This window comes from Cucurbita moschata, unplaced genomic scaffold (assembly GCF_002738365.1).
Source record: "Cucurbita moschata cultivar Rifu unplaced genomic scaffold, Cmos_1.0 Cmo_Scf00021, whole genome shotgun sequence".
Taxonomy (NCBI): domain Eukaryota; kingdom Viridiplantae; phylum Streptophyta; class Magnoliopsida; order Cucurbitales; family Cucurbitaceae; genus Cucurbita; species Cucurbita moschata.
In genome coordinates this window covers 2,455,291-2,481,498 of record NW_019268537.1, presented here as the reverse complement: position 1 = coordinate 2,481,498, position 26,208 = coordinate 2,455,291, and the positions used below count along the sequence as shown (strand labels likewise).

The window sequence follows — 26,208 nt, the reverse complement described above, 5'->3', positions numbered from 1 at the left end:
TTTTTTTTTTTTTTTTTTTTTGTATTTTTGTCTCCATCTTCGTTAAAGACCATTCAAAATATATATAATTAAGAAGAAATTGAAAGTTATTTCTTCATTATTAATAAAAAAAAAATATAACAAAAATAAAATAAAATATGCATTGATTAATGATTTTATAATCATATTAATCAATATCTACCTTATTAAGGGGTTATGCTTTTTAAATTAAACCATAAAGATTGAGATTTTGGAAATTTCATGGACAAAATGAAGGCCCAAATATTCGTTATGCTTCAATGTGGGCTTTGGATGAGTTAGATGGGCCTTTTTCAATCAAACTGGTCGTTTACCTAAAAAAAAATTACCATTAAATGTGGCTGCTGGGATTCGAGCCCAGGTCTCTACGGCCACAACGTAGAATTCTTACCACTAAACTACAGCCACTTTGATGTTCGGTTTTACCGCGTTTTAAATTTATTTAATTAATTATTTACGAACTCGGAGTCGGTTACCCTGGAGGATTTCAAGCTTTCACTTCAGGGCGGGAGGGAGAGCGAAAACGTCTGGCTCGAACCAGTTGGCGCTCTCTAATATTCTCCATTGGATCGTTCGATCTCTTCGATTCACAGTCGGTGAGTTACGTTAACGATCTCATGCTATTTTGAGATTTTTGTTCAAGCTTTTCCTATCAATTACCTTCGTTACTTTCATTGAACTATATCGATTTCAAGGTTGTAAGTCTTCTGCTTCATTTTGTGAATTTTTGTTTCCTTATCTATGCATGTCGCTCTAGTAGGAATGTTCTTTAATCTTTAAAATGCCTACTGAATGGATATTGAGTTTTCGCCATCAATACAGAGAAAATTGAAGTGAACAAAAAAACTTGCACCACTAATCTGTTGGTTCATGAGTTTTATTCTTTAGTTATTGGTAGGTTGTCTTGGAGTGGATTGAGGTACTGAAACAGTGAAAGAAATGGGCTATATCGGAGCACATGGCGTGGCGGCTTTACGAAGATACAAGTACAGTGGTGAGGATCACTCCATTGTGGCGAAATATGTCTTGCAACCCTTCTGGAGGCGTTTCGTGAATTTCTTTCCTCTTTGGATGCCGTATGTGTTCTTATCTTTTAGGTCATATGAGTTTGCGAATTTATTTAAGTTTACGTGAGTTCCTTTACGAACTGAAGTTAGTTGCTAGCTTTAGAAAAATATTCAACATAAACATCCAGGCTCTAACGTTTCTCATTTAGTTTATTCTGGATCTTATTTAGCTTTAGATAAGCCTGCGTTTAAATTGTTTTCTCTTGTTATATTAATGATTTTGCTCATGAATTTTGGCAACATTTCCACCGAATAACGCTGACTTCTTCTCTCTGTTTGTGTCTGAGGACCACTTCAGCCCAAACATGGTGAATTGATCTTACATCTAGCACTGACTTGTCATTTCTACCTCCAATTTATTGGAATTGCTTCTTATATGTACTATTTTATGCCAGATAACTTTTGTTGGATTCATTTTTCTGGTCACATCTGCACTGCTTGGCTATGTGAGTTTCAATCAATCTGACCATATATGCTTCTTAGTTGAACTTCTTTGTTCAAAAGAACACAGAAATTCAAATGTGGATTCTGGAACTTTATTTTCTGATTTATTTTATGCCAGAAGCTTCGGATGAATACCAATATTAAAAGTTTCTCACTGTTTCACGTATTTTCTATTTTTTGTTTAAGGTATATTCGCCTCATCTAGATTCAGCTCCACCAAGATGGGTTCATTTTGCCCATGGGTTACTCCTTTTCTTATATCAGGTTCGATTGGTTCTTCTCCTTTCTCCATAACAGTTCTCCTGTGCTTTGCTCTAATATATACACTTTTCAACTTTAATTTCTCACTTACGTGCTAGACTTTTGATGCTGTTGATGGAAAACAAGCAAGAAGAACAAATTCATCAAGTCCATTGGGGGAACTTTTTGACCATGGTGACCTGCCTTTTCGTATAACTTTTTTTCTTTTATCTTGATTGATATATTGACAGATGATGTAATCTCTTCTTTCCATATATCTCTTCTCAGGATGTGATGCTCTTGCATGTGCGGTTGGTACCTTCTTCCTTAGTTTCAACTCATAATTTGAAGAACCTAAGTGCCATTTTTCTGAAAGTCCATGTTTTCTTTTCAGTTTGAATCTTTAGCTTTTGGAAGCACTGCCATGTGTGGGAGGAATACTTTCTGGTTATGGGTTATTGCAGCCGTTCCTTTTTATGGTGCTACATGGGAACAGTAACTATTCGTACTTTTTTTACCCTTACAGACCCTAAGGACTACGAAGAACAAATTTCTGGAAATTGGATGAAATTTGATATGGGCTTGTTAGTTATTTGTTGAATGCTAGGAAGTCCAGCACAGATTTGCTTACTGTTGACTTCTTTTTTCTTTCGATCATTCTGTTTATTCTACCCCTTTCTATGCAGTTATTTCACAAATACTCTAATTCTTCCTACTATAAATGGACCCACAGAGGGTCTTATGCTGCTCTATCTATCTCACTTTTTTACTGCATTTGTCGGTAAATTCCCACGTCTCTTTCGATTCTCCACTTTGCAAAGGATTAGCAATCCTTGATCCCTGTGAGAAGCAATTATGATTTAGTTTCTTACCTTTCCAGGTGCTGAATGGTGGACTCGTCCTATTGGAAAATTCTTACCATTTTTAAGCTGGGTTCCGTTGCTTCCTGGTAACTCTATGGTTAATGTCATCATCATTTGCCCTGCCCACATTCTGTTAGATTTAGGGCACACTGAATCTGCTCTTAAATATACGCGCTTTCAAGCAACATATATTTAAATGTTTTGGTACTCTACTGTTCTTATTTTATTTCCATAGCCACCTACTTGCTAACAGTTATGTAAACATTGTCCAAGACTAATGTCATTTGGATAGTTTTAATTGAGCTTTTAAATTTGAACATATTTTAAAAACTTTAAAGACTTCTTGGGATCGAAGTATGATTGTTTTTATTGATACCTTAATGAATTTGATTGATTTGCTTGACCCGGAGTGTCTGCCCTGCTGGATTACTGCCGATGTTTTCGTTTCCTTTTAGCTAAATTGTGGCCGAAGCCTAATATTTATTCTTTTTTAATGTCAGATGTTGCGATGAGTAGTGCTGTGATGTTAGTAATGACAGCTTTTGGTGTTATTCCCACGGTTGCATTTAAGTAAGCACCCAATCTATTAAATGCTAGATAATATATCTGGACAGATGCTATAGTGGGCTTGTAGATATCAGAGCTAAAAATTTACGTGAAGCATAAGCCCACATACAGCTAATAATTATTGGTGAAATAAAGTTAAGATTTAATTTACAATATGCTGTGTTTTTGTGCAGTGTGTCAAATGTCTATAAGGTTGTTCGGGCGAGAAAAGGAAGCATGTTACTGGCTTTAGCAATGGTAATAGCTCAAATGGGGCAATGCGGCAACTCTATTTTACCCAGTTTCTTCCTTACTATATATTCTGCCAGTTTCTTGGTTATTTGGTAAACCAACTCTTTAATTCTTTTCTTGTCAGTTGTGCCCATTTGCTGTACTCCTTGGTGGAGTCCTGGCATGGTACGATCTGGAGCTATTGGACATCAAACTTTTTCTTCCTAAATGTATCTTTTATTCTTTCAATGATGACTTTCATTCTCTGTAGGGATTACTTATCTCCTTCAGACCTCATAAAAAACTATCCACATTTGGTTGTAACCGGAAGTGGGCTTGCCTTCGGATTCTTAGTGGTAAGATATTCTTGTTGGGTGTGAATATTTAGATAATAGGATTTCAGCCACCTAGCTGTTTTTCTAATCGTGAATTTTAAATCACCCATAGAAATTCTGTTTTAACTCAATTTAAAGAGCATATTAAACAAAAGAATCAGAAAATGGTTTCCATCAAGTTTATTAGACGTTCTTTTTTCCTTAGTTATGCATCAACTTTTCTCTGCGTTTCCTAATTATTGGTGTATTCTTAACCTCTGATGCTAATGGCCTGTGAATAAAAACCTTCTTTTGCAGGGAAGAATGATTCTTGCTCATTTGTGCGATGAACCTAAGGGCTTGAAAACTGGAATGTGCATGGTATTCTACACTAACACACTTATATGTTAGGAATTGCTTGTAGTTGAACTTTATATATAGTTCCTAGCTGGTGTTTATTACTGTGTTACTTTGTCTTTGTGCTCATTTTCCCCATGAGGTTGTCATTTTCCCCCATTGTAGTATAAGATCTGATATAAGGACTTTTCATTCATACTTTGCAGTCACTTTTCTATCTCCCATTTGCGATTGCGAATGCACTGACCGCAAGACTTGGTGGAGGGTATTTCTATCATCCTATTTCAATTAATTAATGGAAATGACATCCTAGGTATGGATATTGGACCTCTTTCAACTGATGAACCATATGTATAAACTCTTTCAGGGTTCCTTTGTTTGGGGAGAGATTGGTTCTGCTTGGTTACTTCATCTACGCAGGTTCATCAATTTTCTTGATAACAAAAATGTGATATCATTGGTTCCTCAATCGTTTGTGTTGTTTCTCATGTGGCCTCCAATGATTCCAAGTTAGCAAGCTCCGTTCAGGAAATCATGTTTTCCTCTAGTTCAATGCTGCTGTTTAATTTCTCTAGGCTGTGAGAATATTTTGATGTTTTGGTGCTGCTACACTTTTTCATATGTATCTTACTTTCTTCGCATTCAGGTGCTCTCTATTTGCACTTTGCCACATCAGTTATTGAAGAAATGAGAAGTTCTTTGGGAATCCACTGCTTCAGGTGAGAGAGAAAACCATGCCACATGCTATAAATTTCTGTCAGCTACCAAATTGGAAAAATACTAGGATTCTCTCATTTATTGCCTGGTTCAAACAAGAATCAACGTATTCATTCAGAACTTTTCTTGAATACCAGGATAATTAAGAAAGAAGGTTGAAATCTGCTGGTTTTGCCGTTTTGGTATGCCCTTCCATCCCTTGCTGACTTTGTTAAGAACTAACGTATTCATAAAACTAATCACATAATGTTCTTGACAATTTTGAACCCTGACAGAGTATCGGCTTCAATATGAAGGCAACGTGTATTTAGCTATTTCAGAACCTCGGCTATCTTCGTGTAGATTGTACAACGTAGCTAAATCTCAGTAAGTTATCCATCAACAATATCCCTCTTTGTAGATAGTGCGTGGAATCCTAGCCCCAGAATTTCTGCATATCATACTGGATGTGTAAAGTTTCAGAAATCATCAGAAGTTTTGAGTTTTCTTCTTGTAAACATATTAAGCAGCTAAAGTATGTTTTATATCTACATCTGTGCTTATTATTGTGTATGATCTGAAACGTCCAAATCTAATCACTAAATTCTGATTAAATGATGAAAATGTGATTCAGCCATCTAATCTATGATCACAGAGAAATGGGAAGCATCCAATGGAAACAGAGCACGTCAGACAGCAAAGGTATATTTCTTAGGAGCATGTAATGTAAGCTGGGGTAGGTTGGTATTTAATTTAATCATGAGCCCATTCAAATTAAATGGAAAGTAAGACATAATCTTTGTTGTTTTATCAAGATAGGATATGCTCATAATCATGCATAAATATTGACAGTGACAATCCCATTAAGTCCTTGGTTAAAGCTTATGAGTTACATAAACAATAGCAAAATTATTAATTAAGGGAAGTCCGTAGGGACATCATCATTACCAAATGCCAACTATATTACAACTTAACTGGGACTAAGCTTTTTTTTTCTTTTTTCTTTTTTCTTTTTTCTTTTTCCAATATTAAATTAATGTTTTTGTCAATAATTTAAAATGCTCGCGCGTGTATGGAGCGTGCGACTTTTACTATTATGATCTATACCTTCTACCTTTTTCTCTGCTCTAAAGTACCTACCTCGGAGTATGGTGTATGATGCCAGTTTCCAATAATGCATGATATAATATATATGTGGCAAGAAAAATATTTGAGGTCGGTCCTACTTATTTATACCTTTGTGGACAAATTATTAATTATTATTTTTTATAACATGTACATAAGAGATGTTTTGAAATCCATTTGTGGGGCTGATATTCTCTTCATTAATTCTTTTTCCTTGTTCTTTTGTATTTTTCAATTTTGAAAGCTTTTGCATTATGTAAAGGGCTTTACTTGACTTTGTATGTGGTGTTTGAGATCCCATTCGTTCATGGTTTCAAATATGACGTTTTAATTTTTGACTTTTACACCAGAAAGTACCTTTTCTTTTTCTAGCATTTCTTTAAATAAATTGCTGATTTGCAAGTCTGAAGAGATATTTAACTTATAGTCAGATGAACCAAGGTTTATGAATTTTCGGTTGATAAAGTTTCGACCTATATTATGTTTAGGTGGTGCAGAGAATATGGATTATAAACCTGGTTAATGGGTTGTTAAAATGATTGTGTATCATAAATTTGTATTGCTTATGTATTAGCATATTCATATCCTAGTCTATAAACTTATGTGTGTGTGAAACTTTACATCGGTTGAGGATTTGAACGAAGCATTTTTTATAAGAGTGTGTAAACCTTTCCTTAGCAAATACATTTCAAAAACCTTGAGTGGAAGTCCGAAAGAAAAGCTCAAAAATGACAAAATTTGTTAGCGGTGAGCTTGGGTCATTACAAATGGTATTAGAGCTAGACATCAGGCGATGTGCCAGCAAGGAGGTTGAGCCTCTAAGAGATGTGGACACGAGGTTGTGTGCCAACAAGAACGTTGGACCCTAAAGGAGAGTGAATTATGAGATATCACATCAGTTGGGGAAGGAGAACAAAACATTTTTTATAAAGATGTGGAAACTTAAAGAAAACTTCAAAAGAAAAAGTACAAAGAAGACAATATCGGCTAAACGTAGGTTTGAGTTATTACCATATATATATATATATATATTCTTTTGGTTACCAAATTTGAAGTTTGGCCTGTAGCAATGAATTTGTATCTAGTCTGAGTATCTAGTTTGAGGGGTAACTGCAGGGAGACTATATAATGTGATCATGCATGGCATGTGAAGGAACGAGGGTGGACCCGCATTCGATTCGGGCCGCCCAACTTGTTCACGACACGTCAAATGTCATATCCAGTACTCGCCCCCGGTTGGAAATTGGAGAGCCCTCGGGTGTGATCACCACCGTTGGCTTGAATCCTTCTCTAGTAGTACGATGGGCGGAGGAGGGGGGATGGATTTGATACACGTCCCGGAATCTAGTGGGGATGACAACGTATGGGTCATGTCTCAAAGAGTAATGATTATGTGTAAGAAAAGATAGTAGACAGCTGAGGTTGCATGCCTCCTCCTCCTCGTAGGCCTCATCTCCTCTATGCATTTTCCTTTGGTTTTGATCTTAATTCTTATGATTGATTAAAGTTTAATGCAATGCTCATATAGTTGGTGAGAAATATCATATAAGTTTGGATCTTTACGAACATGATATGACAATTTCTTTTTCTTAATTTGTCATGACAATTTGGTACAATATTATCAAAAGATGGGTTTTTAGATGTAACTTTATTTACAAAAGTAAGAATTTTATTTCTTGAAATTAGCTATACCATATAGTTACTTGTTTTCTTCTATTCATTCAATTTTTGTGGGCCGAATATTAATTGTAAAAATAAATATAAGAGAAATTTTGCGGATTGGGACAGGTGAAACTTAATCCTCTTCTGACATTGTTGTAATAAAACACTCCCAACAGGTAACATAATAAAACCTTAAAAACGTCTCTCTGATTTCATTAATTCCCACTTCCACTCCCACTTCCACTTCCACTTGGCTTTTAATTTTTTCACGTGGAAGGTTATCCGACAGGCAAACTTTGATGGCGATGGAGGAGGGAGCACGGCGGCAGCAACGAGAGGGAGACTGGATGCACGCCCGCCCGCCCGCCCCAGCTCGATTGATTGATGGATGGATCTTGGCCGTATGATTTGAAGACTTTGTTCCCACTGAGACTCGGGCGCAGGATGAAGGAGTTGACCCTGCAGCAGAGTAGCAGAGCCCAGAAGCGCTAGCAACAGCGAACCAGCCTTCTTATTATGGAGATTGTTCAATTTGAAGAAGGTATTCATTCATTCACTTCCCCTGCAGGAAAGCAATAATGGGCTGCGCAGAATAGCGCCTCCTTTTAGTCACTCTGCTTTGCGTTTGTTTCCTTCTTCTGCTCCTTCACTGTCTTCTTCCTACAAAACGTGATTTTTACGTCTCTCTCTCTCTCTCTACAAAGTTTTAATTCTTTTAAGAATCCTTCCCTCTTTTGCATTTCTTGTGCTACCAAAGTCAAAACTTTTTCAACCTTTGTCTTTCTTCTTTTCGCCCTTTACCCTTTTCAGCTGTGAAGCATTCTGACCAAGCTCCTTTGTTTTCTCCCATGAATCCAAGTTGATTCACCTCAGTTTTTTCTTCTTGTTCTTATCTCAGTGTCATCTATCAGCCCGTCAAGGAAGCAGTGGCCATGAGGGAGAGAGGCAAAGCTCTGGCTGTTTACAGCAACGATATGGACTTCTATTCCTCTGCTTCTGAGTTTCCCTGTAAGAAACACCCTTCTTCTTCCTCTGTTGGTATCTGTGCTGATTGTTTGAAAGATCGGTTGATCAGGCTTGTTTGTTCTGACTGTGGGGAGCAGAGGCTCTCCTCCTGCTCCTGCTCTGAGATCTCGTCTAATCGAAATTCATGTACTGTGGAAGTGGGAAGTGTTGGGAGAGTTTCGTTTTTAATTGAGAATGAGAGAAATGGCGTTTCGTTGTTGGGTCCGATGAAGCCCAAGATGGAGAAAAGGGAGGAGATCGTGCTTCTGGAGAGAAGCAGTAGTAGCTGTGTGGAGAGTAAGAAGAGTGGGTTTTGGAGGATCGGGAATTTTTTCAGGAAAAAGAGGGAGAAGGGATGTGAGAGATCAAGCGTCTGCGGGTTTGATGAAAAGAGCGATATTTGTATGGTTGATTACATGGGTGTCTCAAGATCGAGATCTCTCTGTAGTTTTCGTGGCGGCGGGTATTTTGGGTCGGAGGACGGCGGAGACATGGTGGTTTCTGGTGGCCGGAGCTCGATTTCCGGTGCAAGAACATCGAGTGTCAATGGAGGACTCGTCTGTGATTCCGCCAGAAGAAGTGGATTCAGCGAAACAGAGCCAAGAAAAAGCGGTTTCGAGAGCGATCACAGGGATTGTGGAAATTATGAAAGCGATCACAATGGGTTGAGTTTAGCTAGTAGACGTGTATTTTCTTTAAAAGAAAGCGATTTTAACGGGATGGATGAATCTGGGTTCATAGATTTCAAGTTGGATTTCACATCAGAAACAAAGCCAGACATCTCTGTTCCCAAAATGGGTCTGGGTCTGGGTCTGGGTCTTGGTTTGGGACCTTTCTCAAACCCCAACTCTGCATTTGGGAGCTCGAGAGCTTTCGACATGGCGCTTTACAGTGGCTCCACCGGCGAAGGGATCATCGGCAGCGGCGGAGGTTCCTGTAGAATAACAGTCAGTGACAGAGGCATAAAGAAGGGGAGGAAAAGCTTGAAATCATGGAAATGGATGTTCAAGCATCCGCCAAACTGGGCAAATGCTGCAACATCGAGGAAGAAAGAAGAAGAATTAATGTCTAAAACTTGATTTCAACAAGAACAGATTAAGAAAGTGTCCTTTTTTTCTTCGTTTTATGTAGGGTTTAGTACAAATATTGATCTGTATTTCTGTCATCTTTCCGAATATAGTTGGTAATCGTTCTGTGAACTTCGAAGCCACTCGTGTACTCTGCTCAAAATCTCTTTATTTGTTCTTGGAGTATGTGCCTGTCTACTGGCCATTGCCATTTGGTGCACAAACGGGCTGTTTGGCTTAGACATCGCGTAGACAAAGACAAGGAATGGAAAGCCAGAATGTCTCCTCAGTGACAGTTCTTTATAAAAATGTGAGATTATCATTTTCTTTTTAATTAAATAAACATTTTACTTGCAATTGCACTCCTTTGAAAAATATATGATGTGTGAAAGGTCTTTTTAAATATCAAATGAATATTTGACTGACAATTTATTTATTCATTTACTATGCATATTTGACTGACATTTTCAAGGCTAAATATTATATAATTATCCATTTCCCCATCTATATAGATTTTTAAAATCTTTAAATTTGACTTATTTTTATTTAAAAACCATTTAACGAATTAGTGATTGAAACTGTAATCAAAGTGACATTTTCAAATAATAATAAATAAATAAACAATTAATAATTAATAATAAAAAGAAAAAGAAGAAGGAAGCATCCGACGGTCGGAGCTCTCTATAAATAACCACTAAAATCGAAGCATCAGAAACAAAGAAACGAGAAATCAGAGATTATAATGTATGTAACAAGGCCGCTTTCTCTGTACAGAAACTCGCCGTCGGCGTTGTCTCTGCCGCCGCCGGAGGGTCCTAGTTCGGGGATTTTGGTGATCAAAGACGAAGCTGCAGAATCCAAATGGCTATTCGGAATGCTGAAGGATGAAACGGTGAGCGTCCCTCCTTTCCCTCAGAACAAGAAGCTGTGGCTTTCAAATACGATGGTCGTGGCCACCAACACCTTCGTTGACTACATATACGCCCTGTTCATTCCTGTTCTTGATCAGCCCCTGTCTTCTAACCAATACTATATCATCAAATCCCAAGGAAGTGAAAAAGGGTATCTGTCTCCACCTCTGTTTTCTTTGTTGAGTATTGTTCTTCCCCATTTCCGCCCACCCATTTTTTTTTCTATGAATCATGACTTTCTACGATGGTATAAGCTCTCGTATCAAAGTACATTATAGAGCCTCCTCTAAGCCTATGGAGTGCCATCAAACAACCTCCCCTTTAATTGAGGCTTCACTCTTTTTTAGAGTTCTTGAATAAAGTATATCATTTGTTTAATACTGGGTCACTTTTGATTACAAATTCGAGGCCGGTAATTATTACTTTTTTTTTTCTTGGTGCTGTTACTGAAATTTATGTGCATACAGGCTAGCATATGTAAGTTCAAAGGATGAAGGGCGGAGCCGATTGCTCGGCGTTGCTGATGCACCGCTACAAAAGTTCGACCCAACAAACGCATACCAAAAATTCGAAATCAGTAACGACACGTTCTGTGGGAAACCCAATGGTTTTGTGTTCAAATCCGTGGCTTCAGACGGAATTACTCCATATTCCATGACACGCAAGGGCTGGAGAGCTTACACCAAAACTCTCGACACTTTCCAACCCACCGCCGAAGCGCTCGGCCTTGACGCCGCACTGCGTGCACGCCTCCCTCAGCTCACCTTCTCACTGCCCTGCAGATCATCCACCCCTGTTGTTGTAGGGAAGTGGTACTGCCCTTTCATTTTCGTTCGAGAATTGGGGGTTGATTATCAGATCAACAACTCTCCCTATTACGAAATGACCCTCGAACAGAGCTGGGAGGAGATTTTTTGGTGTGAGAATTACAGGGATGGAGGCAGAGGAGTGGACGTGGATGTTTCTGTTAAGAAGGAAGTGGTGTCGGTTGAAGGGAAGGCGGTGGGTGATGTGAGTGTCAGCGACGGCGTTGCGTGGTTGGTTCCGACGAGGGTGGGGCTGAGCTTGGCGGTTGTGGAGAGGATGAAATGGGAGGAGCATAGAGGTGGGTTTGAATGGGTTGGAGAAGGAGGGGAGAAGGAAGTGAAGATGCAGAGAAGGGAGGAGTTTGAAGGAGTGGGAATGTGGAAGAGATTTGTATGTTATGTGTTGGTGGAGAGGTTTGTGCTTAAGAGAAGGGATGGGAGTTTGGTTCTTACTTGGGAATTTAGGCACACCCATCAAATTACAACCAAATGGGAGTGAAAAAAATACCACATTTTTTCCCTTTAAAATCATTCCAACCCGATTCGATCCGACCGAACCTATTTGAATTTGATTCATGCTATACTTTTTTTTGTTGTGATTGTATTTTGAGTTTTCATATATATATATATATGATATACTATACTAATGAGACGATGGAGAGTGTTAATTAAATTACCCTTCAATATCCACGAAAATACACTTATAAACAACGGCACTAGTTTGATTCTACTTAAGATGGTTATAATGACTCAATGGACAACAATAATAAAATTAATCATAGTGACTATAGTTAATTAGTCATCATTTTTATTTATTAATAATTTAAGAATTATCTCATGTCATTTTTGTAAGAACTTGTCATTGAGTTCAAGTTTGAACAAAACAATTACGGAACGTCCGGATTTGCAAGAATGACTATGTAGGTCAGGGGCACTATTCTCACTTTGAGTTATGATCTCGGTGCGTATGTTTCTGTAAAAGTTGCTATTTGATTGTAGATCGAGTTCTTGGTGCTCATTCTTGATTATACTGTCTAGATGGACTCGATAGATGAAAGGGGGTAGGTCTGGGGCTATTCTTGCTTTGAGTTATGCTCCCACTGCGTATGCTTATGTAGGAGTTGCTATTCGTCCGTAAATCGGGTTATGGGTGCCCATTATTGATTATACTGTCTAGATGGACTTAGTAGATGAAAGGTAGTAGGTTAGAGGCGCTATTCTTGCTTTGAGTTTGCTCTCAATGCGCGCATGGTTACGTAGAAATTGCTATTCAGTCATAGATCAAGTTGTTGGTGCTCATTTTCGATTGGGCTGCCTAGACGTACCCAATGGAAGTGGGATAAAAATCAAAACTTTGTTCTCCCCTTTGTGACAAAAAGGGTTTTAGAACAATATTCATAAAAACCCATCACAAAAATCCCGCACAAGAGAGAGGACAAAAGGGTTTTAAAGCAAAAATCAGAGTATTATAAGAGGGAGAATTGCAGAACAAAAGGGTTTAAGAGCAAGAACCCTAAGAATTGTAAGGAGGAAATTGCAAAATTGGTAAAACTCCGTTTCCTTTTTTGTTGCCCCGAACCATCATACGCGCGTTTTTTGCAGCCCACAATTGGAAGCAGGCAAGCGGGTAAACGCTGCGGCAGTCTCCAAGCCGACCAGAGTGAACTCCGAAACGGCGGAACAAACTGCGAACGCTTTGCTCGGCGCTCTCGAGGATGGCGAATGTGATTGATCAGGATCAACAGTGGCTTATCAATGCCTTGTCGGCCACCCTCGACCCCAACCACGAAGTTCGATCATTTGCTGAAGCCTCGCTAAATCAAGCATCTCTTCAACCAGGTTCTTGCTTTCGCTATAATTCTCAGCTCACTGTTCTTCCTATTGACTTTCGTTTGTTCTCTTGTACTATCGGTATCTTCCTGAATGGGATCATTTTTCCATATTATCCAAACAGTAGATGAATCACATTTCCGCCTCGTTGGCGTGGCTCTATAATTGCGTTAAGCAGAATTGTGTATCATATTATATATACGTTTTGAAACAGATTAAGTTTTGTTTGGTTCATTTTATCTTCTCCATCCGATCAACTTATTCTACTACATGGACTTAATTATGATTCTTTGCTCATCTTTAAGGTTTTGGAGTTGCATTATCCAAAGTTGCGGCCAACAGGGAGCTTCCTGTAGGATTGCGCCAGATATCCTTTGTTGTCACTGCCATTAAAATTCTTCGTTTTTCGGTGTTATTTGCCTCTCGTTTCCATTTTTGTGCTCCAAGGAAACATAAGGGAAATTGCTAGTTTAAACATGTCCTTTACTCATCTTAACTGTTTTGGGATTGCATTATTCCACGATTGACTTTAACGCAATTACCTAGCTGCAGTCCTGTTAAAGCAGTTCATCAAGAAACACTGGCAGGAGGGCGATGAATTATTTGAGCATCCTGCCGTTTCTAATGATGAGAAGGTATCTATTTTACACCATAAGCTGTCATTTATAGTTTTCTCCGTTTTATTTTATCTTTTGTCTGGCCCCATCCAATGTCACTACTTGGATACATCCTTTCAATATTAAAATTCTACATTTCTAATTCACTGTTTTGATTTTCAGGCAGCCATTCGTCAGCTTCTTTTATTAACGTTGGATGATTCCCATAGAAAAATCTGTACAGCAATTAGTATGGCTGTGGCATCAATCGCAATATATGATTGGCCAGAGGAATGGCCCGAGCTATTGCCTTGCCTCTTGAATTTGATGAATAATCGAATAAATGTGAATGGTGGTATGACGTTATATATATGATGTTTATTTTCCACTGTAGTCTTTTTTTATCCTTTTCTTTTGGATTATATTTATCTATTTTTTTGTATTGATTTAATTGAGCTCTCTGAGCAATATTTTTATGTTTTGAGATGACAATTATAAATAATACTTGAACTTGCTCAACACAAATGATCCAACAGTCGGACTATTGGTTTTTCCTTTGGATTTATGTTGTATCATTTGGTAGACCTTTGGATTTATATTGGGTCTTTGTTAACTGTAGTCTTCATTGAATAAATTTTTGCTTCATGTAAAATTTTGTAGTGCATGGAGGTCTAAGGTGCTTGGCTCTACTTTCTGGGGAATTGGATTGTGAAATGATTCCAAGACTTATACCTTCTCTGTTCCCACACTTGCTTTCAATTGTTTCATCTACAGAGGTATGAATGCGTTTTCTGAAAAATGAAATTTATTTTTGTGATTACCTTTTACTGCTGAGACAGAACGTTCAACCGTCTCTTTAATTGTTTTTTTTATCTGATTGATGGTTAATGCATTATCATATGCTTTATTCTTTGTGCTGAAGAAAGAAACCATTGAAGTTGTGTTTGGATTGATAGAAAATTGACAAATTCTTAGTGGCAGAAGGCTTTATAATACAAATCGAAGAATAAGATTCACACCTTTGGAGAGATTCTTCCATTTAACTTGCTGATAAGAAAAAACTTACTACGTTCTATCTAAAGCTTTCAAGGGGAGTCTTTGTTTAGAATTGGCTCAGTTCTCACATTAGACCAGATGTTATATTTGGAAAGAGAAACTTTAAGAAAGAGAACGCACTGAACTTACTAAAGAGGGTTATACTTCTAACCAATGGGTTTGACCTATGAGCAAGAATACTGTGACAGTATTTCCATGTTAAACTTGTATGTGGTTTCTGACCCACTTACACCTATTGCACACGTATTTGGTGCTTAAGTTGGGTATACTTGAACTAGAATGCTAGTTACTTTTTCTCTTAAATCTAAAAGTTGACGAACATAGAAAGAAACAAATTATGAACATTAAAAATAATGAAAATTTGAATCGTAATTAGATGAACGTCCAGGATGGACTGAAAGCGTTGAACTTGTCCTTTTATGCATACAATTGCATGAACATGATTGATTTTATATTTTATTTCTTAGAAAATGTCTCATTCTTTGGAACTGTGATTGTTTGATTTGGATTTTCTTCTAATCCTTGGCTACAAGGCACGGTGTCATTGAAAATATGAATTTAATTACTTGCACCGTTTTGATTATTGCATACTTCATTACTCCTTTCACATTATTTTAAAATATAAATTATCGCTCCTTAACAATTTAGTTTAATGTCAAATTTAGAGAAATGGGGCTATCATTTCTTATGATGTTCTTACCCAAATATGGACTTCTTGTACAGATTTATGACAAGTATTTGCGTACGAAGGCCCTGTCAGTTGTTTATTCTTGTATATCCATGTTAGGGGCGATGAGTGGTGTGTATAAGGTACCTTTTTGGAACTTAACTGGTGCAATCGTTTATCAAGATTGTTTGCGAGTGAGTTTTTTTTTGGTTTTTTTTAAATGTATCAGGAAGAAACCAGAGCGTTGGTAATACCCATGCTAAAACCATGGATGGAACAGTTCTCTAGCATATTAGGTCATCCTGTGCAATCTGAAGACCCCGATGACTGGAGCATTAGAATGGAGGTTATTTCTTGACTTTTTTGCAATATGTGTGCTCTTGTTAGTCAATTGGTGCACAATTAAGCTGTGATTCTTGCGTCTGTTTTTTTATTATTAGGTCTTAAAGTGCATGAACCAGTTCTTTCAGAATTTCCCTAGTTTTGCAGAAAGTGATATTACAAGTACGGCAACCTCCTTTTTTTATTCACAGGTTTAGAGGCTTTTTCAGTTTTCTCGACAGACCTGTCTTTCTAACTTTTGTACAATATCCTTTACTTGGTTGTAGTTATTTTGCAATCAGTGTGGCAGACATTTGTGTCATCTCTAGAGATATATGTACGATCATCCATTGAAGGTGTAGAAGATCCATATGAAGGAAGCTACGATTCCGATGGTGCTGACAAAAGTCTTGATTCTTTTGTCATCCAGGTTAATTGTTAATGATATTTTAATGATATTTGTAGATTGATTTTGTGTGAGAACCAGTAGATACTTTCAGAAATGAGAGTGCTTTTGAAGTTTTACTTTCCTCAATTTTATCTTTTGTTTTTTTTTTCTTTCTGTTTTTAACTTAATAGTGGGCTTTAGTGACTTTCATGGAAGTTACTGTTCAAGGAGAGTGGTGTTTTTAATGAAATACTCTTCTGCTTACCTTCTCTTCCGGAAAATCTATGTAGCTTATAACTGAATGGTTTTTTCACGTCTCTTGGATTTTCAGTTGTTCGAATTTCTTTTAACAATAGTTGGAAGTTCAAAACTGGTGAAGGTGCGTCAAAATATTTAATACATCTAATTGTTTTACATTGCAACCTTCTTTAACTTCATTTGGTCTAGTTTTGCAGCTTGTGAAGAACAATTTAGGGGAGCTGGTTTATTACACAATTGCTTTTCTACAAATTACGGAGCAACAGGTTTTATTCTACTTTTCATTGTATTCCTTAGGCAGAAAGTTGAGTTGAACATTAAATATTAGCTTAGTTCAATAGTATTCTTTGCATCAATGTATTTCAAATCTTGAAATATTTTTTATTCTTTTACATTTCTAACTTATTCTTATGTTGAAAAAAACTAATTCCTGATATTTATAAAAATCATATTTTCAGTCATACTAAGCCTGTCCTTTCCAACGCATATTTAAAGTTTGTTGCATATAAATACTCAAGTATAATTTTTCTAGTTTATTTTTTTTTATTTTTTATTTTTTTATTGTATCACTTTTAACTTGGAAAGCTTAACCAAAACTTTCAGTATGTGTGCTTTTGTCGTTTGGGCCCTTTTCTGTCTGGCCATTTCTGTTTCTTTTGTTTGTTTCATTTCTTAATGAAAAATTTCAATCACTATATTAAAAAACTCTTGGATATTTTGAATCTGTTTTATGGTTTGTTCTTTTCTAGTAATTTTGAGGACAGCCCTTGTTGGATAATCTTGTGAATAATGTAGAGAAAGGATGTAGTTTAATTGGATAGCAGTCAAACCCTAAGTTTAAATTATAAGTTGTGGAGATACCACACATGTTTGGAAGCTATAGTATACATTTTTCACTTTCATACTGCAGGTTTGATGAGTTCCATTTAGTTTTCTTGTTTTCTTATACATCCTCTGATCGATTGTGCCTTCATTTTTTTTTTCAGAAAATGAAAATTAGTATGTATGATTAAAAAATGTCCTCCAAATAGTTCTTTTTTATGACATCACATGAGTACTCCACATATGCATGATTTATGATCGGTGTTGAATTTTTATTCTGATGTTTGAAGTGGACATGATTCAAAATGTGGCACCAAGTGCTTTTTCTGGGATAAAAAGGAATCTTGATATCAAGATATATGTTCTTTTTCCAATCTGACAATAAAAGGAAGTAGATAATATAAGGGATACTTGGTATCAAAACAGAAAATATATTAAGCAAACAAAAAGAGACGGGCAGAGGAGTGAGCAAGCCCCCTCCCAAGAGAAACTAATGAAGCTCCGCCTCCCAATATTGGAGTATTTGAACTAGATTATAATTACAAAATAATATCTTGTGCTTAAGGCACCAAAGAAAAGAATTGGTTTGTACAATATTAAAAAAGAACTCAGAAGTATAAGAATTATCTTCGTCAACCCTCCGGTTTCTTTCCATCCAAATTTCCAAAACATGGCCCAAGCTGAACAACTCCTCAACACCTTTGCTTTCCTGCTGAGGTTCCACCCATCCAAATTTCCAAAACATGGCCCAAGCTGAACAACTCCTCAACACCTTTGCTTTCCTGCTAAGGTTCCACCCATTTAAAGCTTTAGTAAGCCACTCCAAAGGTCTTGAGCAAAAAAGATTCCACCCTCTCAAGGAGAAAGGACACCGAAGGAACAAATGTCCAGATTTTCATTGCCCCGAACAAAAGAGTTCATGCTAAAAAATTCCTTTGGATTCTATCATGCGTAGCCAAACTTTAATATGCCACGCTCCATAGCAACACTTTTATCCATTTTAAAACCCTGAAATTTCATATCAAATCAATCATGAGAGTTTTGAGTTTAAGGGAGGTTTCAGTCAACTTGATAAAAGCAGATTTTGTAGAGAAAACCTCTGATTTCTCAAGGGACCAGCAAGCTCTATCCATACTGTCACCCAACCTCACTGTGTCGATCAAACCAACCAAACTTATCCAGCTATCAAACTCTTGTTCAGAATGCCTCTTCTAAAACCGAGGTGCCATCATTTTGTATCCACCTTCCTGCAACCGGCAATCAGCAATCGATGATTTTTTTTTTCTGTGAGATTAAAAAGAACTAATGGGACCTATATTTGCCTCATTCCATAGATTTCAAGGGCCAACTAGGTGAGTGAATATGCACAACTTAGTCTTATCTCCTCTTTATACAAAGCTGATCTTAGAAGTGTTAGCTGAACGTTCAAGTAAAGTGTTCCCCCTTATCATTGATGACCCCCAAGCTGCTTCTGTGGAGGTAAGCAGATTTTAGATGCATTATAGCCTCCGAGGTGGTGGGTGAGCATAAAGTTAAGAAGAAGGTCTCCTCCAAAAGCTCGACCTTGAAAAGGCCTATTAATAGGTTGATTGGTCTTACCAAGATGCAATCCTTGAATACCTTCGGTCATCAGTGGAGGAAATGGATGAATGCAACAGTGGTTTCTTCTTCAACTTCAAAAATTTCAAAGCAAAAATTGATGATAGAATTAAGTTTCGGGTAGACAGATGATTGGGGCCTATTTCCTTGAAAGAGAACAACTTCTATAGTGGCGTAGGCACCTTATTAACAACTTCCTTGATAGAATGTATATTCATCTTTATGTATGCCTTCTAGACCTAAGTATTTGATAAGGAATCACTCGAAGGGAAAGTAAGATTCGGATTACCTTGTTGATCAAATATTTCAAGGCAAGAACAACACTTGTTTGAGATTTGAATCGCTCCACATGCAAGATCGATCATGTCAAGCTTGAATGATTCTAAACATGCAACCTAAACTACATAGAATTGTAAAGAAACTTAGTCATTGGCTAAAGGAAAGAACAAATGCTCTTTTGACTACATTTTTTAAGTTTACTTTACAAATATAATAAACATAGTTTTATATAGCCTCAAAATGGAAACCCTTGACCTTCCATGAGCCATTTCAAAAGTTGTAACCTTTATACTTCATAACCATAATTAGCCACCATGTAAATGTAACCTTGAAGTAAATAAAAGTCTTAAAAATACATTAAAGAAACACCATAACTCTCCCCCCAAAGTTTATAACCATCCAAGAATAAATGAAGCTTGATTCTTCTTTAATGTGGAATGAATTGCAACATCTTGTGATAATTTGAATGACATTTTCTTCACATCTTCCTTAAAGTTTAATATTCCATGATTGATGCCTTGGTTCATATAGTACTCTTGTAGACGTCCAGCTGTGCATGAATTCTGTCCAAACCTTTTCTCATATAATTTATTTTTTGTGACTCTTTTTGAACACTGCGCAAGTTTAACTTGATGTGGGGTTGGGAGATTTGAATCTTTAACCTCTTGGTTGATGGTATATGCCTAAACCAGTTGAACATTGACAATTTTATATGTTGTTCTTGCTTAGCACTTTTAACTAAAAGCTATCTTAGTCTAAAATGTTACTTTCTACTAGTTTCATATGTGGTCAGTGGATGCCAATCAATTTGTTGCCGATGAGGATGATGGCACCTTTAGCTGTCGTGTTTCAGGTATGCTTATTTTCTCTTATGACTCCTGATACATTGTTTAGTGACTTGGTCGTTGAATTTTCCAGCATATAAGATTTGAATTGTATATAATGCAAAAGAAAAAGATTTGAATCTGATACAACTGAAATGTTCAAATGACAAGTTGGATCTAATATACTGCAAATGTATCAATCAAAATATTGATTTCATCTTGATGAGAGTAGCCCTGGTGGTGAAAGCCACTTTGGATTTCTGTCATATCTAAGGATTCAATTTTGAAAGGGGTGTTGCCCTTGTATATACTTACAGTTGTTTCAATGAAAACATGATTTCTTACATAAAAAAGAAAATATGAATGCGGTGTTGCCTTTCTTACCTAAATAAAAAAGAAGTTTTAATCAAACTTGTGGTGATGGAAATAAACGACAATTTCTTCCTTATGATAGACTTTATGACAATATTTTATCTGGCTTTTGGGTTGGTGTGAGTGTCTTTCTCCCTCTTTACTGATTATAGTTTAAATAATAACTATAACCATATGCCTTATAGAATTTGCATGTGGAAAATGCCATAACATTCGGGCCACCGGGCCTCATTATGATGTCCCAAATGACCTACTCATTATAGGGTTTGAACCCATGGTCAGCTTAAGAGCAACGGTAGAGGTTATCCCTCTCCATAAAACTAGCGAAGGTAAGCCTTCCAATTGTTAATAATCACCAAAAGGCTGTAATTACAAAAGAATCTAGTGTGATTTGTACATCATCCAGATGCAACGTGTTTTACTAAAAGCCAAAAATTCAGAAAAAGCACTTATCTTCAAAAACCCAACTATTCCTTTCTTTTCAAAGATCCCAGAGGAGTGACCACGTAGTACATCTCCAAAGGACTTTCCCCTTGCCGCCAAACATTCACTGGCCATTGCTTCTATGGGCCAACCACCAATCTTCTTAGGGAGGCAATAATCCACCCCAAACACTTAAAAATACAAACCGCGAGTCTTTTGCCGCTAACGGACAATGCTAGAATATGTAGTCAAGAGATTCCACTTGTAAACAAAGGCAGCATATGGAGGCTAGAAATCATCCAGTTTTGAAACTTCCTTTGATGCTTTTTGTGCGTATTTGACTTCTTTAGGCTACAGACCGTTAAAAAAAAACTCACTTCTTTTGGAATCTTGAACTTCCAAATTAGGCTCACCTAAGGATAATTCATTCTTGTCACCCCGCCAGTCAACTAAAAATATTATGATGAGGGAGTAATTACATAAGAATTTATAAAATGAACGCAGAAAAGAAACGTGATAGTTTACTGTACCGAAAACTCCCGCCCAGCTTCTTTGGCTGTGAAGATGTGGTTATTTCTTTCCAATCACAAAACTTATAAGTTGTAACGGCCCTTTAACAGCACTTCAGCCTTCTTTTTGAGTCCAACGCAGCAGAGCAATTGCATCAAGGTATTCTTTTCAATTTTATCTTTCCATATTTATTTTTGCCAAGTCTTGGCCCCAACATGGCTTCTTTCTTAATTAGTTGTGTATAAAGAGATTTAAGTGAAAGGGAATTTTGGCTTTCCGAGGTCAACATGGCTTCTTCCACCTTGCTGTCATTAAAGACCTAAATCAAGGGACTGACTTGAGTTTGAAGCATTCCACTCTTCGCATATAGTTGCAAGCAAGCAGCGAGACTACATAATCTATAGAAGCATTTATCTAAATGAGCTTTTTAATCCAGTTATTGACTAGAGACAAGTGATGGAGCATCCCTCACTTCCATGACCACTAATTGAATTATGTGGTTTTCAGGCGTTGAAATACCATCCATGGTCTATTATCTCTGCCAACCAATGTTCTTCTAAGCCATCATAATTGTCCACCAACCATTTTCTAATTATAGAAACTGTATTAGTTTCAATTTAGTTCCATGTTGATACATTCTCTCTTTTTGGTGAGGTTTTTCTTCAGTAAGAAGAACAATGCACTTTTTCATGGGATAGGTTAAAAATATATATTGATAATTAATTTTACCATTCATGTTGGTCACCTAACTAGGATTAATATCCTACATTTTTATTTGGTAACCAAATGTGGCAGTGTCAGCAGTTGTCTTGTGATAATAGTCAAGATGTGCAAAAACTGGCTTGGACACTCGCGCATATAAAAAAAAGAAAGATTTACTGTAGGCTCAGTGATGGTGGTTTAACATGGTAGTACCAAAGCCATTTTGTGTTTCATGCTTTATATTAGTATAAACATAAAATCCCTTTGAAGAATATAGTTTTTCTTCATTGTCTTCCAGGGCTAGCTTCTGTGATACACCTTTCGGTGTGGAAAGTCAATAAGTTCCTTTTATTTCATTTATGAATGAAATTGTTTATCTTTTAGAAAAATAACATGGTACTAGAGCAAGAACTTTTGAACTACTATTATGTTATTTCTTTATAATTGATATGGATAATCACTTGTGAAACGTTGTGCTAATTTCTAAGTCTACAAGGATAAGTGTTAATAATTTAAATTTTCCACAACACATCTGCTTAAGCTTTTAAGTTCAGTTATAGTTTAATAGGATGTCATTTTTTAGGCTTGTTTATCTGCATGTGCTTAAAACAAGAAAAAGAAAATGATTTAATAGGATGTACGAGGGCAAAGTGAAACTGGAAGAATCTAGTGTGGCTTATACTTCATTTTTTGGACTTCCTTGTGGGTTACTTTAACTTAGTTTTTGTGACGTCTCTCACTTTTTAATTTTTTTTTAATTTTAATTTTATAGGATTTAATGTACAACCCTAGGTTATAAATTTTACTTATTCAGTAGGATTTTGTTTCCTATTTGTATTTTTTTCTTGTAAGTTCTCATATCTTCTAAAAAAGAATGTATATGATTCTTCCAGGTGCACTGTTACTTGAAGAAATTGTTGCCAGTTGTGGTCTTGATGGTATCAATGCCATAATAGATGCTGCCAAAAGTCGGTTCAGTGAGTCAAAAAGAGAAAAAGCTTCTGGTTCTTCAGTTTGGTGGAGAGTGAGTAGTTTTCTTTTTCTTTGTCTTTTTGGTTGAAAAACAACACTTTGGTTGTAGAGGAGATATTTTTTGAATAAAATGATTGATGATATATGTCTGATTCATAATAATTTTTTTTTTTAAAAAAAATTACATGGCATTGATAGACCGTTCGGATGGCAGCGAAGTGTTGAAAGGTTGTATGAAAATAGGATTTGGTTTTTATCATTTGCCCAATCAGCGATGTTGATTATCCCTGTAACGAATATTTGGTCTCAATAAGATTCAAAGTCAGAAAAGTTAATTCATTGTTGGATTTGGGTTTTTCTCCTCTTATTTTCATGACTCTAATTGGATTTGGGTTTCTTTCTAGTTTTCTGGGTTTAGGTTTGTTCCTTCTGTTATTGGTTGTCTTTTGTTCCTTTTGGACAGCTGGTTCTTATACATACTCATAAAGGGAGAATTTTGATGGTAGCTTTAAGTTCTATGCGACCTTGTTTGTAACTCATAATTTTAATGAAAAGTTTTGTTTGCTTTCAAAGAGAGAAACTGGAAGCTTCCTAGATTTCAGTATTTTTCCATAATGGCCTTTGTTAAAATAAACTCTATTTCATACCAGTCGGCATCTTTTTCTTCTGAATGCTAAATTTTCCGATAGTAGGAATATGACATCTTGCTATATCTTTAATGACTTCAACTCAGCGATGCTTTTTGTGGTGTAGAATCTGATTCCTATATGCATTGTGCTCCAAATGTATGTCCAGAATGTTCTTCCCCCATAGAGACAGTGAACATGCATTTTTGTGCTTTTTATATGGACATATTCATTCGCTATCCATTCTCATGGAGTGATTGGTCTTGATCCTTATGATAAAAGAACATTTATTATTCTTTGTACATACTTTTGCTTGATTTATGTGACAGATCAGGGAGGCTGTTCTATTCGCTTTAGCTTCTTTGTCAGAGCAGTTGATTGAAGTAGAGGTTAGAACAATCATAAACGTTTTTATCACTCAGTTCTTGCATTAATCATGTTATCTAAGTATTTTTTTGAATTTTTATTTTAACTCATAAGAATATTTTTAATTCTTGGAGATGTTTTCTGAGTGGAAATATGATAGGATAGGACTAGGAAACCTCCAATTGATTTCACATTACGAGTGGGATGGTACATGACAGTTTTTGTGATTAGTTTGTTAGTATTTGACTGATAGGGTATCATAGGGACAGAAAGGGTGTGATGCAACCCTTTGGATAGTCAACAGGAAATTATATAATAGTTGATGCTAGCATTTAGTTGGCATGCCTGTAAGTAGTTCAGTCTTGGGAGAGAATGCTTCTCTCAAAGAGTCTTATCAGTTATACTTTCTTTCCTTATTTGCTTTACAAAACCATACACTTTACTCTTTTGTTATATCATTTCGCTTATCGAAATACTTGTACAATTTTAAACGTTATATTTTTACAGGCTCCTGGAGTGACAAGAGTTGGTTTAGAAAGTTTTTTGGAGGAAGTATTAACTGAAGACATGTCTATCAGTAATTCTGCTTACCTACGTCATCTTCAATTGCTAAGGTTATTGTAAACAAGTTATTGCATCAACTTTTCTTTTCTCTTGCAGGTCCTAGTGATTGTCCTTTTCTTTATGCTCGTTTATTCACGTCAGTTGCCAAGCTCTCCTCTATGGTACCACATGCAGCTCTCTCATGTTTGGTCATATTCTTTTTTGTTCGTCCTCTAAGAAGCACAAATATGGATATGAGACTCGGATACGATACAGACACAACATGTCAACCTTTTAAATTCTAGGACATGGACACGACGAGGAAATATTTATTAAAATATACACTATTTATCATTTTTATATCATAAGAAAACTCAAAGTCAATGAATTTATACATTTATATGTTTAAAAAATTAGTTTGATGCATTTCTCTCTCAAAGTTTATTATTTTTGTCATATATGTATTTGTATAGTATGCTTAACAAATGTTCTATACATGCCTAACAATGTTGGACCTACTTTTACTTTATATGACTAGTGTTTTACACATCTATTGCACTAACTAGTGTCTAATATGTGTCCAACAAGTATTGGAGTGTTCAAATGTCCGACACAAACACACTTTTCCGTACTTCTAAGGTCATCTTCCTCTCCTCTGCCTCACAGTAATGTTTCTATATTGGCAGATTAGGCGTGACCTTATTCATCAGTTCCTTCATGAAGCTGTGAAGGCTCTTGGCATGGATGTGTAAGCTTGTCTAAATTTGTTGCACTTTTTTTACTGGCCAATAGTGAAATAATCTCTATTGTATCAATATCCTTTTGGCAGACCACCTCCCGTGAAAGTTGGCGCCTGTAGGGCACTTTCTGAGCTCCTACCTGAAGCAAACAAAGAAATCATTGGGTCTGAAATGATGTTTTTGTTTTCATCACTTGGAAATCTTCTCAATGGGGTACTTTGTTATGGAAAATTAAGGAAACTATTTTTTCAGAAATACAGTATATCAATTAATGAATTTTCAAAAAATTACTATTTTTTTTGTCAATATGATAAATTAATTTTCTCAAACAACATCTATCGAATGCTATCATTTTGCTTTGATAGGCGTCAGATGATACCTTGCACTTGGTACTTGACACCCTTCAAGCTGCAGTTAAGGCCGGTAAGTTTAATTGAATGAGCTAAAAGCTTAGCTTTTATTGAGAGTCCTGGAAGCTGTACGGTGATTTTGATCAATTTTTTTTATATCTTGCTGATTATCTGTTTTTGTGTTTTCTTCAATGATTCTTGTAGGTGGTGAATTGTCCGCTTCAATAGAGCCCATTCTCTCTCCTGTGATTCTTGAAATGTGGGCATCGCATGTCTCTGATCCTTTTATCAGCATTGATATAATCGAGGTTCTCGAGGTAATATTGGCAAAAATTGTTTATTTGACGTCCTTGTTTCTGTACTTACTGGTTTATATGGAATTTTCATCCTGCCTCAGCTTCTTTTTATTTGCTTTCAAATGCAATCATTTAGAAGAAATTATAGAAATAAGTGTCAGTACTAAATATGAAAATTTTATTGTGAAAGATTAGTCTCAGCTTAATTTTAATTAGAAGCAGATTAAAAGGAAATCGAATGTCTTTCTAACTTTCTACACTTTTAGACACTATTAGATATAGTAACCTTTTCTTTTGTTATGGGGGGGGGGGGGGG

At 36.4% G+C, this 26,208-nt stretch overlaps 3 protein-coding genes and 1 non-coding gene across 14 annotated transcripts in view; 3 read left to right on the top strand and 1 right to left on the bottom strand.

Moving 5' to 3' along the window:
- Positions 1 to 354: 354 nt before the first annotated feature.
- TRNAH-GUG lies at positions 355 to 426 on the bottom strand. Its single transcript has one exon. It is a non-coding gene; the product is annotated as a tRNA-His (tRNA).
- Positions 427 to 497: 71 nt separating this feature from the next.
- Positions 498 to 9,938, top strand: LOC111458603 (choline/ethanolaminephosphotransferase 1-like). 9 transcript variants are annotated; one of them, XR_002713149.1, is made up of 24 exons: positions 498 to 614; positions 907 to 1,094; positions 1,384 to 1,393; positions 1,481 to 1,531; positions 1,716 to 1,793; positions 1,889 to 1,964; positions 2,058 to 2,080; positions 2,164 to 2,264; positions 2,456 to 2,550; positions 2,650 to 2,718; positions 3,133 to 3,202; positions 3,373 to 3,436; positions 3,555 to 3,595; positions 3,681 to 3,765; positions 4,042 to 4,104; positions 4,287 to 4,345; positions 4,448 to 4,500; positions 4,727 to 4,799; positions 4,935 to 4,979; positions 5,073 to 5,163; positions 5,432 to 5,478; positions 7,841 to 8,104; positions 8,462 to 8,571; positions 8,667 to 9,938. XR_002713149.1 is itself a non-coding variant. In XM_023101361.1 (20 exons), exons 2-19 carry the CDS (start codon positions 958 to 960, stop codon positions 4,954 to 4,956), a joined length of 1,170 nt encoding a protein of 389 aa, XP_022957129.1. In that variant the 5' UTR covers positions 498 to 614; positions 907 to 957; the 3' UTR covers positions 4,957 to 4,979; positions 5,073 to 5,352. The 9 variants fall into 9 exon arrangements, 3 of the variants coding, with proteins under 3 accessions (XP_022957129.1, XP_022957130.1, XP_022957131.1); XR_002713146.1 differs by having other exon boundaries at positions 8,462 to 9,938; XR_002713147.1 differs by having other exon boundaries at positions 5,411 to 5,478; positions 8,462 to 9,938.
- Positions 9,939 to 10,376: 438 nt separating this feature from the next.
- On the top strand, positions 10,377 to 11,919 carry LOC111458605. The gene is made up of 2 exons (XM_023101364.1): positions 10,377 to 10,697; positions 11,014 to 11,919. The coding sequence occupies exons 1-2, from the start codon at positions 10,378 to 10,380 to the stop codon at positions 11,849 to 11,851; spliced, it is 1,158 nt and encodes a 385-aa protein (XP_022957132.1). The 5' UTR covers position 10,377; the 3' UTR covers positions 11,852 to 11,919.
- An 838-nt stretch (positions 11,920 to 12,757) lies between these two features.
- LOC111458540 (importin-9) overlaps positions 12,758 to 26,208 on the top strand; it is a 23,492-nt gene continuing 10,041 nt past the window's right edge. For all 3 annotated transcript variants that reach the window (XR_002713140.1, XR_002713139.1, XM_023101280.1), the window contains exons 1-20: positions 12,758 to 13,191; positions 13,488 to 13,549; positions 13,725 to 13,817; positions 13,962 to 14,133; positions 14,439 to 14,554; positions 15,558 to 15,644; positions 15,731 to 15,847; positions 15,942 to 16,005; positions 16,110 to 16,252; positions 16,542 to 16,589; positions 16,666 to 16,734; positions 19,946 to 20,021; positions 22,893 to 23,023; positions 23,927 to 23,986; positions 24,471 to 24,540; positions 24,624 to 24,688; positions 25,193 to 25,254; positions 25,336 to 25,459; positions 25,612 to 25,669; positions 25,801 to 25,913. Coding sequence is in view for 1 of the 3 variants with exons in the window: in XM_023101280.1 (XP_022957048.1) it covers positions 13,068 to 13,191; positions 13,488 to 13,549; positions 13,725 to 13,817; positions 13,962 to 14,133; positions 14,439 to 14,554; positions 15,558 to 15,644; positions 15,731 to 15,847; positions 15,942 to 16,005; positions 16,110 to 16,252; positions 16,542 to 16,589; positions 16,666 to 16,734; positions 19,946 to 20,021; positions 22,893 to 23,023; positions 23,927 to 23,986; positions 24,471 to 24,540; positions 24,624 to 24,688; positions 25,193 to 25,254; positions 25,336 to 25,459; positions 25,612 to 25,669; positions 25,801 to 25,913 (1,854 nt within the window). In the remaining 2 variants the exon portion in view is untranslated. The remainder of the gene's footprint in view (positions 13,192 to 13,487; positions 13,550 to 13,724; positions 13,818 to 13,961; positions 14,134 to 14,438; positions 14,555 to 15,557; positions 15,645 to 15,730; positions 15,848 to 15,941; positions 16,006 to 16,109; positions 16,253 to 16,541; positions 16,590 to 16,665; positions 16,735 to 19,945; positions 20,022 to 22,892; positions 23,024 to 23,926; positions 23,987 to 24,470; positions 24,541 to 24,623; positions 24,689 to 25,192; positions 25,255 to 25,335; positions 25,460 to 25,611; positions 25,670 to 25,800; positions 25,914 to 26,208) is intronic.

Bases quoted from the DNA above. Each gene is read 5' to 3' on its own strand.
- LOC111458603 (XM_023101361.1), top strand. From the start codon at position 958: ATGGGCTATATCGGAGCACATGGCGTGGCGGCTTTACGAAGATACAAG. The intron at 2,265-2,455 runs GTAACTATTCGT...CTTTCTATGCAG, and splicing joins TATGGTGCTACATGGGAACA to TTATTTCACAAATACTCTAA. The intron at 3,437-3,554 runs GTAATAGCTCAA...TTTTCTTGTCAG, and splicing joins TGTTACTGGCTTTAGCAATG to TTGTGCCCATTTGCTGTACT.
- LOC111458605 (XM_023101364.1), top strand. From the start codon at position 10,378: ATGTATGTAACAAGGCCGCTTTCTCTGTACAGAAACTCGCCGTCGGCG. The intron at 10,698-11,013 runs GTATCTGTCTCC...ATGTGCATACAG, and splicing joins TCCCAAGGAAGTGAAAAAGG to GCTAGCATATGTAAGTTCAA.